The 16,018-nt window shown below is 39.0% G+C and overlaps 1 protein-coding gene across 4 annotated transcripts in view; it reads left to right on the top strand.

Annotated features, from left to right (window-relative positions):
* Positions 1-249: 249 nt before the first annotated feature.
* ICA1 (islet cell autoantigen 1) overlaps positions 250-16,018 on the top strand; it is a 65,532-nt gene continuing 49,763 nt past the window's right edge. For 2 of the 4 annotated variants that reach the window (XM_050971362.1, XM_050971360.1), the window contains exons 1-6: positions 250-349; positions 9,898-9,944; positions 10,391-10,488; positions 11,680-11,718; positions 13,802-13,973; positions 15,914-15,986. In XM_050971362.1, the coding sequence (XP_050827319.1) occupies positions 11,702-11,718; positions 13,802-13,973; positions 15,914-15,986 (262 nt within the window). In that variant the 5' untranslated portion in view covers positions 250-349; positions 9,898-9,944; positions 10,391-10,488; positions 11,680-11,701. The remainder of the gene's footprint in view (positions 350-9,897; positions 9,945-10,390; positions 10,489-11,679; positions 11,719-13,801; positions 13,974-15,913; positions 15,987-16,018) is intronic. The other 2 variants (XM_030229314.2, XM_050971361.1) reach the window with 2 other exon arrangements.

Here is a 16,018-nt window from a genome sequence, read left to right as displayed (position 1 = left end):
CCAGCAGGCTGGGGCGAAGGCACGGGCCTTGGGGTTTTGCCGAGGCAGAGATGGGGGCCCCAACCCGGGTGACTCTCCCCCCGCTTCCCTCGCAGCGCTGCAGGAAAAGCAGGAGGAAATGCGTCCCTACCCCGGCCACGACCGGGCAGGGGCCAGCCTGAGCTCCGCGGACCTGGCGGCCGCGCCCTCCCGGCTCGGGGGCCGGGCTGGGCCGGGCCGGGCGGCGACTCCGCCCCGCTGCGGGGGCGCCCGCGCGGCACAGGCGGCTCCGCTGGCCGCGCTGACGCCGGCGGCGCTGGAACACCTGGAGGGGCGGCGGCGCCTGCGGCTCGGCCCTTCCCTCCGCAAGGTGAGTGCGGGAAGGGGGGGCTCGCTGGTCTCCGTGCTGGGGCCGGGCGGGGAGAGCCGGTGCCGCGGGTACCAGCACGGGGTGGGCGCCGCCTCCCCCGCGAGCAGCCCACTCGGGGCGAGGGAGGCGGCGCGGCCGCCGGGCCTGCGGAGCTGGTGCCCGTCAGCGCTGTATCCACGGGCGGACCCGTTCAGAGCGAAATTTCCGAGGCTCAAGATGGCATCTGTCCCTCCTTTTGCCTTGTGTTCCCCCTCCTGCCGTGCGGTTGTCTCGCCATGATTATTGCATTTATCCGTTTGTGCCTCCCGTACATCCTCCCTGGCTCTCTGCCCGCTGGAAGCGGGCAGGGAAACGGCCGGCTCTCGGCGGCGGTTTCCGGCTTGGCTGCCGGGCTGAGGCGCAGGTTGCCCGGCTGCGCTCCGAACCCTCCCGGGATCAGCCGGCTGGAGAGGGGTGGCAGGGCATCCTCTGCTCAGGTAATGTCAGCTCTCGAACGAGCACCGAGACAGTAACAGCAGGTGAAATGGCAATTCAAGAACCCCACGTTTACGGTTTAAAGCTTATAATTTGTGAAAGGTTCATCTTGGTAATCAGATTTATTTTACATCCATCCACCTGACCCATGAAAGCTGCTATAGTCTTTTAGAAGAAAAGATAAAAATCGGGTATTACTTGAAACATCAGGTCAGTTTTTAGTAGCAGAAAGGGGTGAAGGGCAGTGTGTTATTTGTCAATATCATGATGTATTTGTTCAGTGCCATGTGTAAATAAGTCTTCTGTTTCACACTGTTTTGCGTAAAGGTGATAGCCTCAAGGATCTGTGTGACCCCTCTTAAAGCAGTAGTTCAGGCTTGCCTTAGTTCAGAGGTGTAGATGTGAAATTGACTCTGGTAATCTCACGGTTGCATCCTTTAACCCCCTACCACCAAGTTACATTGTGGTAGTATTTTGGAAGCTCGGCATTGGAGTTGTTCTTCTCTTGGTTATTTGTGATATTTTCTCCCTGCCTACAAGCCTTGCTTTAAACCAAGATGACCTTTTATTTCCATTAAACACCTGTTTGTTTGCCTTTGTTCTCCCCATGTTTAATTATGTTATCCTCCTTCTTTCAGTTTCTGGATAGATTTTATTTAATTTGGGCCTCAGAAAGCAGCTGTGGCCCTTGTTTCAGACTTCTTGGAAATAAACTGTTCGTGTGTTCTGCTCTTGTAAGGACAGAACTGTTTGATCACTTTTCCAAACTGTTGAACAGAGAAAACAGTGGGCTAGATTTTGGCATCTGCAGTGCAGGTGGCATTTGGTTGTGTTCTTTTATCTGAATTTTTGATAATGAACTCTTTCCACTTTATCTATCCAGCGTTCTCAAATAGGGAGTGGAAGAACCCCTTGACAGTGCTATCTGGCACAGATCTAGAAGCTGCAGTTCTTACTGGTACTTAGCATGATGACCAGCAACACTTCATTTAGACTTCAGCAGGTTTTTTTTTAACTGCTGATGGAACAGCCTATTGGTTTAAACTTAGTAATTTAATAGTTTAAGATAATGTTAATACCACTGAAGGAGGAATTTAGTGTCAAGCCACAGAGATCTTTTGAGCAGTGAACTGCCATAACTGGTATAACCAGTCACATTTTGCACATTACACACTCTATTGGAAGGTAATGTGGTGGTTAAATAGTGCCAAACCTCAGTCTAAATGAGTTTTTTAGTTTCTTCACTGTCAGAATGTCATGCATGAAACATTGTTGTTTCCAGAAATGTTCCAGCACTTTACTCAAGAATCTAGATGCTGGTCAGTGGAATTTGCTTCCTTTTCAGTTGAGAAAAAAATTAAATGCATTTTAGATAATGATGCTTTCTTCTATTGTGTTTGTTGGAGTTGAGATTCAAATATAAACTGCAGATTTGCAGATTCAAGAAGACCACTTATGAGTTTATGGAAGGGGGAGGTGTCATTAACATTTTTCTTTTAGAAGTTTATATTAGTGGAGGGTGAAGGAGATCACATAGTGCAAAGTAAAATTCCTGTTGAACCCTACTACAGTGTTAGGGTATTTTGTCCTGGCTTAGTAGAGTTTCAAGCCCAACCATCTTGCCAATTTGTCTCTGTTATCTATATTTTACGTAGTTGTTAAATTGTTCTGATGATTTCTCACATCATCTTTTCTTGAAGAAATTAATAATAACAGCTCTTTTCAGTCTTCAAGTGGTTTTGAAAGCTGTTGGTACAAGTTGGCAGAAAAATAATGTGCTAATATCTTACATAAACAAGAAGACAAAAAGTGCTCTCAAAGACTTTTTAATACTTGTCTTTTCAAAATCACCTCCAAGAGTATTGCTCTGTAGTTTATTCTTTAAGATATTTTGCTGCTTCTTAACCATAAAATCACTCTGGAGAGAAAACTACACCACATGATGCAGAAACATTAAAAATACAAAAGCCCAGAGAATGAAGTTTGTTAGAGAAAGAACCAAACAGTCAAGAACAAGAAATATGACCTTTTAAGTGTTGTTAGTAATAGCAGTCTCACAGTACTTTTTCTATTGTTAGCCACGGCGAACTGAGGGGCATTTTGACCAGTTAATGCAATTGCTTGCGTCAACATTGAGAACTGTCTGTACCAAGTCACTGAAACAGTACTTGGGTCCATCTTGCAAGTAGCTTCATAGGGATCACCACTGCTCCAGGAGCAGTCAGCTGGTGTGCCAGGATATTTCTGAGAGCACTAATACAAAAGTTGAGTGGACTGTGGGTCTGCTGAGAATAGGTAGCCTGCACTGGTGGTGTTTACTCAAAGGGCCGTGCGAGGAGATCGCCCTGTATTGTTGTTGCTGTGCATGCTGAGGCTGTTTTGTTAATCGAATCTCTTATCCACAGATGTGAAATAATCTCTAAAGCAATCTGGAGAAAATTATTTTCTTGTGTTCCCTCCTCCAGCATTGTTTCCCCTTGGGTATAAATGGCATTGCCTTCTGGCTTCTGAATGGATGAAAAGGCAGAAAGGAGGCAGAAATGTGAGAAGGTTGACTGTGCCAGCAAATAGGGTATCTAAATAAGAGAGCCATTAGTTTGAAGTTCTAAAGCCTTATATGTTTATATGTAATAGACTGTACGTGCAGGAGTTTCATTTTTTTTTGGCCATTCACTACTTTTCCCATAGTTTTGCAAGAGGAAAGTTTCCCGATATTCCAATATTAAGACTCTACACTGGCTACAAGTAGAGTGCGTCAGAAAAACAATCTTGTCTCTTATAATCTATGTACATAGATTATAAGAGACATGCATGTACATGCATGTTCCATATGATATTTTGTTTACTAATATTCAGCTTTTAAGTTTACAAATAGTAGTTCTTAAACTAAGAGAACACGTGTATTACAAAACAATTTGATAGTCATTTTGAAGAAACAAAGAAAGTCTACATTTAGAAAAAGATTAAATACTGCATAGTAAATATCCCCAATTTTGCTCATTTGCAGTGAGCTTAGACCTACCATTCAATGACTTATACTCAAATTATTCTTCCATAAAATGCATGTAGTATTTGCAATGCTTACCTGGTTGTATCACTGTTCTCCACAAATAGACTTTACTAGTGAAGTAAAAGATGTTTTCAGAGGGGAAACTGATACTATGTACCGTCCCTACATTATTGCACAATAAGCAGATAAAAAATCAGTATAATCTGAAAAAGGAATTAAAAATTAATTTTTTATATTATTAAATATCTCTGTGTGAATGAAAAAGTTCTGTGTGCAAATGAACTTACCTAGAAAGTGCTGTTGTTTGCTCATCAATCTTGCAGTCTACCAGCATTTATTTGAAATATTTTGTTCTGAGACTACATGTACATGTTGTGACTTCATGTGCCATTCTTATTGGTGTTTTTGAGACTCCACTGGGTTTAGGAATTTTTCGTTCTCAACTGTTAAAAAAACAACCAAGAAAACCCCCAGCCCAATTCCAAGTATCATTTCATTGCATTTATGCTCTAGAAAGGAGATCACTTACACCTGTACATTTGACCTGATAGTTTTTTGAATTATATGACAGATATATAGTACCAAATAGACACAAATTTTTTTTTAGAGAGGAATGCTACCTGTTGAATTGGTTCTTGCTCTTTGTGGGGGCAGAAATAAGTTTAAAAAAACATGTTGACAGTGCCAAATTTCTGCTTTTTCAGGTTGGCTAAAACATGGCCCTCGATATCATCCTTTCTTTAGACTACACCAGGAACTTAAGTAGAATAATTTCCCACATTAATTGTGTGTTCTGAAGGATGAATTAGAAGTATGACAATTGTTTTGGAAGAAAGTAACTCTTGACAGTACTCTCTGCAACAGATGTGACCCAAACATGCCCTACACAGAGTATTAAATAGAGTCAGTGTAAAATTGAGTGAAAGACAGGTGTCAATAGTACTGCTGCTCATTTGGTTGGATGTACTGTGTGCAGATAGGTGCCTAGGAAGTGCTGCAAAATGACAGAAGGAAGACCCAAAACATTCAGGTTTCTTCATGCCTTGTACATGGTTTCTTACAGTGCATGTCTCTAATCACACAAGTCTTAGTCATTTAAGATACCTGCTGGTTTTGCTGTGGTGCGTTCTCCACACAGTTTACTAGCTTGAAAAACAAAGGTGTGTTGTGTTGGAGAACAGACTCCAATTTCTCTGATACTTCTGTTGTTTTAAGTATGTGCTTGGGAATCTTCTGCACGTCAATTTTGGCAGGGGTAGGGGGCATGCTAGAAAATGTTATTTCTTTGGGGGGTTTTAAATTCTTTGAAGGATCAAGACAAATGAATAAATGAAATTTAATAAATGTGTAGTTTTGTGGGATGCCTCATAGGCCTTGGGAGAGAGGAGAAGGAAATGGCAGTAACTGTGGCAGAAATGTTAGTTCCAGAAGTGTGTAGTGAAGGAGAAAATTGATTCCAGGGAACTTAATGGGATGTGGCCATGTCCCAAGGATGGTGTTACTCTGTATGCTGCTGACTTTTTTTTTTTTTTTTTTTTTTTTTTTAACAGTAATTCAACAGACCACCATGAAATGCTAGCTCTAAAAGAAGGGGAATAGAGCAATGCTCTCACAGCAGGATTTATCTTTGTAGTTCAGGTGTCTAATGCAAAAAGCATAATTTCTGTGTGCTCAGAGCACAGTGGTGGGGCTTTGGTTGAGGTGCTCAGCATTGCTCTTTGGAGGTTGTATTCACTAACTGTACAGGGACTTAATCTTGAGAGGCTTGTATGGTAATTTAGGCACTAAAGTTAGATAATTGCAGTCAAACAGGATGATTTTTCTCCCCTCTCAGCACCTCCCAGGTGTATGAATATAGCAGGGTGCCTTCACTGTGTAACAGATGCCATTTATCTTGTGCTTCTTTTAAGGATGTATGAAATTCTTTCTAGGTGTTAATCCCTGAAATAGATTGAAGGAGTAATTCTCTTGATACTGCAATCTTGTCTTTCTTCTCCTGAGAACTTGTGGGTAATCTCCAAGATAGAAACTTTCCAGGATAAGTAGCAAAGCTGTGGATCAGTCTGAGACAAAGGATTGACAAAAAGTTGTAATGGGTGGAAGGAACTGCTAATGCAGCACTTACAGACCAATTTGCTAACTTTTTGAATAAATAAACAAGTGCATTAGTGAGTAGTCTAACAGAACAAAAAGACTCCTGGATTTAAAGCTAAGCATGGATGATTCTGCAGGATTAGAGCATCAATATTGAGAATTAAGAGCTTTAGAGGAAAAATCAAATCTTGTAGTTTGTCATAGATATAGCTTGAACTCGAGATTCATTTTAGCTGAGTTAGAGTGGTAGCTGTTCTTGTATTTAAGAGTAGGAATGTTTCTAAGTCTGTGTGTGTAATCTTGATGCTGGGAGACCCAGACTTCAGCTTTCGTTTTTTTCTTGCACTGACAACATGGATAGTTTGGGTCTGCAGGCTGTTATATTCCCTTTTGCTTGGGAAAGGCAAAGTCAAACACCATTTGTAGCTCCTGGTCTCTGTGTCTGTAGATAGACCAGAGAAGATAAAACTGTATCTGTCTAGTCTTCATCTCATAGTGAGACTGCATCTTGTTTTGCAGAACCATTTACTTGGTTCAATTTGATCACACCTTCCAGGGAGCAGAGTGCAGGAGATAGGTTGTCAGCCAAGAGCTGTTGGAGGCACAGATGGCGTTGATTCCCTCACCTAGGCACATTTTCTTCCCTTCAAAGTATTTTACATAAATGAAACTATTTGTCTTAACTTTTTTATATAGAATTCCTTTTTTTTTTTTTTTTAATGTTACTTAACATCGCTGTACTATTACTGTATTAAAAGTTTCTTGGAAGATTATTCATTTTAATAAAACTGTTGATGTAAGTCAACTGCAATGCATGATTCTGCCATATTTGAAAGTTATCAGTTGCAAGGATTTTAGGATGTGGAGAATCTGTTGGGGTTTGAGGAGCCACAGAACGTATTCTCTGCTTTGAAAGAGCAGTAAACTCAGAGGACAGTTCTGTCAGTGAAAGTGCAGACTCTTCTATGTGTTTTGATGAACATATTGCCTTTGATGTAAGGGTTGCTGAATTTTGCTATGCTGTTTATTCAGTACCCTTTTATTGTTTCTGGATGTATCTCAAAAGAATGTGTTGTTCAATCTACTGCCTTCCTACATCACTGTTAGGTCATCTTTGCATGTTAGATTTGCTCTGTACATCAGCATTTATAATGCTTTTGCAAGGATTTCAGCTCATCTCTTTGTTCTGGGAAGCTGTTATTAGATCAACAGTTTGTTTTACGTACAGTCTTCAGAGTTGGAGAGATTCCTGTTCCATGCTTCTGCATGCTGATATTTTTCTATGTGATCTAAGGGCTGGGTAACAATGCTCGGACAAGAAGGGATACTTGAATTAGGAGTATTTTGTTTGTTGGGTTGGGTTTTAAACTGATTTCCTCATAACCTAGGAGAGTGTTAAGAATTCAACTTTACCATGCCATGTGACACTTCTTACATTTAGGCTCCCTGAGAAAGAGAAGTAATGTGAGTGGCATTGATATACAGACTTAGTATCAATGTAGCTGTTGGAGAGAATGCACTCATACCATCTTTTTCTTATACAAGTAGAATCTAAAGATTATTCATAAAACTGTTTAGCTCTTGGGAAACCTGACAACTTATGCTGCAACCAAATGTACTAAAGATAAAAGGAGAAGCAAGTTTGTACAGAGCAAGAGCTGGAGGGTAATCCTAGCATTCAGATCACACAAAACACCATGAAAGCATTTTCCTATTTGCACAGAAAAATTTACATGTTTGTGCAAGTGGTCTTGGAGAATATAGAAAATCAGAGGATTCTCCATAGGAATAGAAATGCCACTTGCTAATGGCAAGTGTCCTACATCAAGTTTCATTTCAGTGTGACAGCTAATAAAATTTCTTAGTAGGATGATGAGTATGGCAGAAATTGCATGGAGTTCTCTGTGCATTCCAGCTGTTGTGGCTTCCTGTGGAAATAATTTGTGGGTAAATAGTGTACCATCCAGAGAAACTCTGCCATAGTTGGCTGTTTGCAGGACCATCTTGGTTTTAGCATTTCTTGCTGTCTGTGGCAGAGCACTGCCTGAATTCAGCTGAATTACACCTGAAGCCTGGAGGAGTCTAGAAACAGTTCTGACATATTTCAGTATCCAGGCTGTGCCTGTCTTCTCTGGCATCAGTCTGCTAAGAGGATGGTTTGTGGAAAGCGATGCTGAGGCTTCTTGGTGCCTCAAAAACACGTGCTAAGGATTTTGAAGGTTTTGGCAGGGCTTGTGAGCCCACCTTGTTCTGTATGGGAATGAGTCTTTCGGCTCTGTGGTTCCTTGTGTTCCAAGCAGACTTGTTATGAATAGAGCAAGCTCAGGTTTAATGCTTAAGCTGAGGTAGCATTAGTCTCTCAAAACACTAAGAAACACTTGCAAAATTACTGGAGCCATGAGTGGACTTCTTGGAAGCCTGAGATCCATCACTGTGCAGTGTTAAATGTGGATTTGTGTACAATTGTCTGTAATGTGACACTCCTTTCTCTGGTGTGAATGAAGCAGGTATGCTTGCTTCTGACACCCACCACCTCATCTAGAGTATCCCTCCCTTTTGTTTGTCAAGGTAAAGTCTGTTGTGAAGATCACAAGTGTTGTATAACTCTTTATTGTCTAAGATCATGGAAACTTCCCAATACAAATGCTTTCCCTTAGGGAGGTGGTGTATTTTTTTTTCTTTTGTTAATCATTGTCGGGATAATACTGTTTATTGAGACGTTTATCTTTGTTTGTTTGTTTTAACACACTGAGAAGAAAAACAAGCAAAAAAACATCCCTTATATTAACTCATTTTGGCAAGTAAAGCTTATTTTTGTATCTAAAACTGTATGATAACATGGGTTAATTTTAAATTTGCAATTTTTGGAGAGAGTATTGGTAGATTCAAGTTAGTGTCATGTGCTTCTATTGTAGTCAATTTTGGCAAAGACCAACTGGCTTGTTACTTCTGTTTGGGACATTTGTCTTGTTCTTCAAGAGCATAGGAGTTCAAAACTTGAAATAATGAGAGGTTATGTGCTCATTCTTGATCTCAATCTGCAGCCTCAGAGGCAGCATTTTGTGACTGTAGGGATTCTTCTTTACATGGCTGTTAAATGTTCCTTTTAATTCTTGGATTCTTCCCTGGGCTGTTTCCAGTCCTCTCTTATTAGTATCTCTTCCTTTTTGGGACTAGACTTAGATTTCAGTATTTCTTTTTAAAAATCTCACTGCTTTCAGCTATGCTTTTAATAGTGTCCTTTGTTAGAGCTGAACGAGTATCTTAACCCTTTTTGGTTCCTGGACTTGGAACAGACAATAACAACACATGAAGTAAGAGATTATATAAATAAATTAGGGCCCTGTTAAGTTACTGCAGAGACAATTTACTGCACTTTTTTTTAGCAACTACATTTCTGTTTTTTCAATGCTAGTACTTACTAAGCTGTTCTTGCAAACTGAATTCTCATTTAGGACCAAAAGTCAGCTCCATACTGGAAATAAAATGGGCACAGGACTGCTGCTTGTTGCTACTGCTTAATTACAGCAATCTCCCTGGCATGCTTTTTATCTGTACTATCTAGAACTCTGGGACCTTTTTCCCTCCTGGCCTGTTTTGGGTGATATCACATGCCAGGAGCCATTTCCAGCAGCCAGTGTAGCTAAGGCTCCATTTCTGTTTTCTTCCACCCTGATTGACCATAGGAAACCATCCCAGCAGGTCTTCTAGCCTCAAATGCCATCCCATCACACAGCAGAACAGAGAATACGTGCCCTCCTTTTCATACCATGGAAATATTGTCCATTTTGAATGTAAAAACTCCCAAAAAAAATATCTTCAAGGCATAAGGGTGCTATGTAGGACCTGGAAGAGTATACCTAGGAAGATTTCAGAGTGAAAAGGCAAGGTCATATGTTGAGGAAGAAAGTTGTCATTTGCAAGTACAGCTCATGTTCTGTTTCACCATGACCCTATTTATTTTTTGTAGGGACAGGGGTTTCCAGAAGAAGCAGGTGGATGTGTGCAGTGAATAAGGTCAGTGCCTTACACCTTTTCCCTGTACTGGTTGCTTATACTTTGTTCCAAGTAATGTACATGTTAGTCCACCTAGATAGGCTGTTCTGTGCTTCCTGTCAAACCAAGTGTGCTGCTGAATAACTGAGTCATGGACCAGCTTGTGTACACAAGCTAAATCCTGTGGTCTTATGTCACTCACACACCCCCACAGTTGACTTAAGGAGGACCAGTGTGAAAACAGTGAAGTTAAGAGTATAAAGGTATTAGAGAGTTAGTAGTGTCTGTGCCTATGGCTCGAGAAAGAACAGCAGAGCAGTCCATTCTGTATCTTGTCTGACTCAATGGTGCTGTAACACAAACAACAATCTAAAAAGATTCTCTCTTCCTTCTTTTTAGCCGTTGACCCTTACATTTGAACTCTGGTCTGAAGACAGTTACTAATTTTCTTGTGGTCTCTCCTGCAGTGCTTAAGAACATTTCACAAAAATTCCAGTTCAGGCAAAATTCCTGCTCTGATATAGTCTTGCAGTATCTCCTGGATCTTTGCCAGCAAGTTTCACAGGTACTGACAGCAGAGAGGTTAGGCTCAGAAATCTGAGATTTGGCTCCATTCAGCTCCAAATGGAAGTGCATGTGCTTTATGCTTGCAGGAAGCATCCAGGTTGTTTGCATTGCCTTGTTTGGGTTCCTGCAATCTGTTCCAGTCCCTTTGCCTCTCCAGTGCTAACCACACTGTCTATATGCCGTACTGTGCTAGATGGGTTTCCAATATGATGACTCCCCTTTGTAGCCCCTTTTCTTTCTTACTTGGATTAGTGCCAAAGTTCAATTTCAGCACTTTTGCCTCCCTAGCTCCTTTTTCCATTACTGTTTTCTCAAGTCAATCAGCTTCATACCTTAGTGGAGCCTGTTGTTGTGTTCATTCTGTGCCTCTACTTGCTGAAGTCCATTCCCCAGCAGCACCACCCACCTCACTAGCTTCATTTTGGTCTCATCCAGATCCTTCTGTAGTGCCTCCATTCCCATGTTACCCATGTGCCAGTCCTCTCTGAAAGCAGCAGAGGAGAAGCTGGGTGCTTGTTTATGAGTATCTGGCTTGGCTGTTAAATTTGGCCTGCAAGGAGCGTGACCAGGTACTGGTGGGAAATTCTGTGCATGCCGTCTGACCAGCTCAAAGTATAGTGGGAAACTTGAGTATCCAAGTTAGAGATAGTAACTCCTAAAATCTAAAGTTCTAATGCCTACAGATCATATTCTATCCTCAAGATCTGTCGTGTCCCTCATAGAAAAACCATCTGGTCATTAAATTTCACATCTCTGACTCAAGACATGATGTAACTAGTGTTTTAGAAAAATAGGTCAGTGGGATATAGGCAAAAAAAAAGGTAAAAAATAATTGAATTTCATTGTGGCTAAAACTTACAGGAAAAAAAATTCACTGAGGGTGATGCCTAGCATAGACAATTTTGGCATACCTCATCAAAAGCCACTGAATTTATGCCTGGTAAATTTGCTTTTCTTGGAAAACTTGCTAGCATAGAAGGATTGGCAGCACTTAAATCCATTTGTAATGGGTTTTCCTGAGAATTGTGATACACAAGGAAGGCATTTGGCTCACAGATTGAAGAGTTTTCTTTTGTAATATGGTAAACAGGATGCTGCATATTAATTTTCTGAAGGAAAAGATATAGGATTTCTAGTGTTTTATCTAAAAATTACAGATACTTGTATTAACTGATCATTTCTTATTTAGGTGTCTGAAGAAAACAAGAATCATGGAAGGTCATAAATAGTAAGCATCTTGATTTTTTTTTTTATTCTAAACGCCTAATAGTTATGCGTTATGTATGTTGATTTGTTCAGTTTGTTTATCAGTCTCATAATTCAGGAATTGTATTAATCCCAGCACTTTTTCTAATCTTTTTCTGACCTTATATTAGTAGCTGGTTAACATCAGAGGAGTTATGGTGTTTTCTTCAGTTGAAAAATGAATTGACAACTCAGTTATTTTCACTGCTGTAGCAGAAGTACACAGTTAGCCAGGGAGCTAAGGCCTTTATAATACCTTGTGAGAAGTTTGATGGGTATTTTTAATTATTATTAAAGTAATGCTATTTTTATTAAACTCTCATATTATGTTTTCTCGTAATACAGGCGGGGTGTTTTTATTCATTAAAGGCAGTAAATTTTTTATTTTAAAGGTGCAGCATATATCAGGTCAATATAATATTCACCCAACTTGATAGGCTGTTATCGTTATGTGTAATGGCTTGTTTGTACAGAGTTCCAAATAAAACAGGTGGTATGTTTTTTAAATTTTTTTTTTTTATCTGTAGCACCAAAAGACCTTTATTTTAATTTTAATTAATAAATTAAACTCTTGGAACTAATATTTGTGTAGAATTAAATGGGTAAATATCTTTGCTTTTCAAGTTTGGTGAAGAAGCCATGAAGTGCTCTGTATAAGTGCTTTTTAAAATTATATCTCTGCTCACTTCCAGTTTAATTTCTTACCATCTCTTTGGTAATTAAAGTACTGTCACCTAACCCACTGATTAAAAGTAACTAAAGTAATGTAACCCTGTGAAAAAAATTTCCATTTCAGATTAAACTGTGTCACTAGTGCCTCTGTAGGGTAGATGTGGTACCCTTTTGGGGAGTGTGTACCAATGGCTTGTTTTTTCAGAATGGCTGTATTGCTTCACAGCAAATATATAGGTATAGATACATATAATCAGAGGGTCATAGGATGATTGAGTGACCTGGGTTGGGAGGGACCTCACAGATGATCTGCTTCTAACCCCCCTGCCATGGGCAGGGACACATGTCTCTATATATGACTTGATGTGTATGTTGGGTCTGAAAACCTCATGGTGTAGCATCTCTGAGCAATCTGTGTTGTGAACAGAACTAGGGGTCACTATCTCACTAATGAACCCCAGTTTGTCACTCTGGGTATAAGATGTCTTCTCAAAATAAACTCAACCTATTTAAGTTTTGTGAAGTAGCCAATATAGCAGTGTTTAGTAACCATGTACTTGTAAAAAGCTGAAAGAGTACCACAGCTTTTTATACATGCACATAGGGGAAAATGCATGCACTTTTGCACAAATTGATAATGGAATAACACTTCCTGAAATGCACTGAGATTTCGTGGTAAGGCTAGATTTTCTATTAAGCTGTCTGGGTATGGCTTAAATATTGTGGAATATGGAATTTATATATTGCACTTTTTATTAGGTCTGCTACAGGAAAGCAGAATTATTTGTCAGTGAAAACTAATCCTTGAAAGAAGTACCTGTTATACACCCACAGTCATCATGTAGTCAGTTGTATAAAGAGAGATGTGAGATATCAGTCTTTCACATAGCATGCTCAAAAGAGATGAGTGTTCTTTTAATTCTTTTTTTATTCAATTACAAAAAAGGAGGGCAAGAAGTAGTCTAATCCCATTCATAAAATGAGCGGTGTCAAATCCCAACAGTGCTGAAATGGCATGAAAAGTGCTACCTGCTTAAGCAATTCTGCTAGTTCACTTGAAACTCTCCTATTAATTATACAAAATAAAAAGTTAATTTCATGGGCTATAAATCATTTCCTAATGCATTGGGAAGAATTCTTTGAAGCTGTTTATTAGGCAGTACTATATGGTTAAGGCATTCAAGTTTAAATCAGTGTATTATTTTTCAGGGTAGGATGGGAAATACAGTAATTTAGTTGTTTTGTTATTAATGCATAATGAGGAACTGTGTGTTAGAATATATGTGTTGGCATGCAAATGCAATATTCCTAATGGAAATGTATTAATTGAGTGCATTAGACTTATTTTTAAAGCATCCAATTGAAGTTTTAAATTTTGTTTGTTAATATTCTAGCAACTATCCAAGAGAATTTTATGATCAATATGCTCAAAGCCAAGAAAAATCTGTGGTCAATAAAATGCAACAGAAATACTGGAAAACAAAACAAACCCTTATAAAAGTTACAGGAAAAAAGGAAGATGAACATGTTGTCGCTTCAGATGCAGATCTGGATGCAAAACTAGAGGTTTGTAATGTTTACATAATGTCTGTTCTCTATTTGTTAATTTTTAGTGTTTTCATTTCCACCAAGCCTTCAGTGTGTGTGCACATAGCATATATAACATACATACACTTGTATAATTTTCATGTAATATCTCTTCCAGATTCTGACAAAAGTATCTATGTAAATTCAGGGACTATAGGGGAATTTTGGAACACGAAACCCTTTGTCCCTCTAACTTCATTTGGAACTGAGCATATTTCAGATTTGTTTTCAGGTTTTAGGGACAGATTTTTCTCCTTTTGTTAGCAGGGGAGTCAGGAGATTATCCTTATCCTTTGCCTACATCAGGATAATTTATTTTGGTTTTTTCCTAAAAGTATTTTATTGAGTGTACAAATGACATTTTTTTTATACAAGTATAAAATACCACATATACCAGAAAAAAATGTAATATGCCCAGGAGCAAGGTGCACAATGCATTCTATTCTGAAGGTTTCGAGCAGATTAGTGGGTTCTGACATGTCAAAAAAAGCTTCTGAAAGTCTTTAAAATAAAAACAAGAGAAGGAATCCTGCTGTGTGACAAATACAGTCCTACTGTCAGTATCCTCAACCCCACTGAGGAAGAAAATAGGTTAAAGTTCTACAAAATGAAGACCTAGAATTTCTTTGAGACGAAGCAAAAAATTGGGGGTGTACTATGGAAGTGTAATAACCCAGTTAATGTCCACGTAAGTTTTGTTTGTGTTGTTTTCTTACATCATGGTAAATGTTTTGCTTTACTGGCTTTCTTGTAGTTTCTTTAAAAAAATATTGACTTAGGTTTCTCAGTTTATTTAGGTTTTAGCTGAAGTACAGGAGACTGTAGTACAGCAAACACAAGAAGAACAATAACTTACCACCCGGTGGTTCTACTTACAGTCTTCACAATGAGTTATAAATCAGGAGTGTTGATGTAAAACAAGCTGGAAGTATGGAACAATATTCTGTAAATACATACCTGAGTTTTGACCATGTCTGCTCTTTTGCAGACTCATCAGGAAGGTTGCTTTGCTAGCTCAAGTGGGGTTTGAAATAGGGAAACTTGTGTTCACACAAGTGGAATAAACATGTTTTGAACAAATTCTCAACTTGCAACTCATACTCCCAGTTGAAAAGACAAGACCTTTGTAAATTTGTAGTTAAGGCATCCTTGAAAGAAAGCACTAACTGTGCCAGTGGTATATTTTACTTCTAGCTTTGTAATGCCTCATATGGTAGAATTAAGATTTAAGTTGCAGGCTGGAGGTTTTAGATGGACAGACAGAGAGAGTAGTAATTTTTCAATTTCCTAGAAATAATCTCCAAATCTCCAAATATAGTCATGACTGACTTTTTTTTTTTTACCTCTACTTCCTTTGAAAGCTGCTGCTTTAGAAATTTGTTTCCAATATGCCAATAAAACTTCCAGTTTAAATCAACAGCCTTCTGTGTTGGCCATACCTATGCAGGTTTGTTTGCTAGACTTCACGGTGTCTATGAAAAATTCAGTATGCATATTCCCACATGTCAGAATGATTGATTGATAAATATTTTGATAACTCTGTTTTACCATGAGGTTTTTAGAAACAGATTTGTACATCTTCATATCTATACAAAGATATCACCTAAAAAACCCACACCAAATACAAGTCCTTTGGTTAACTACCAGCTTCCAGCTTTGTAGACCTGTTTCCAAAGTTATTTTTTCTTTATTTTCCTTCTGTAAAGTTATGATTGGTCAGTCTTTAGTTTCAATAAAAAACTTAATTGAAAGAAGAGCACAATTGATAAGGGAAATAGCAGAAATATTGCTCGTTGTTCAAGAAGAGAAGAATGTTCCCTAATAATTTATACAAAAAATTAAGATCTTTCTTGTGTTTTATACCTCAGTGATTCTTGTATGCACTTAACAAATTTTTGTGTATTTTGTTTCAATATCAGCTGTTCCATTCTATTCAGAGAACGTGTATGGAGTTGCTGAAAGCAATTGAACTGTATCAAAAAAGGATTTGTTGTAAGTATGATCAAACACAGTTAGTTAAAATT

The sequence above is a fragment of the Serinus canaria genome, chromosome 2, assembly GCF_022539315.1.
Source record: "Serinus canaria isolate serCan28SL12 chromosome 2, serCan2020, whole genome shotgun sequence".
Classification (NCBI taxonomy): domain Eukaryota; kingdom Metazoa; phylum Chordata; class Aves; order Passeriformes; family Fringillidae; genus Serinus; species Serinus canaria.
This window is presented reverse-complemented; position numbering and strand designations above follow the sequence as displayed.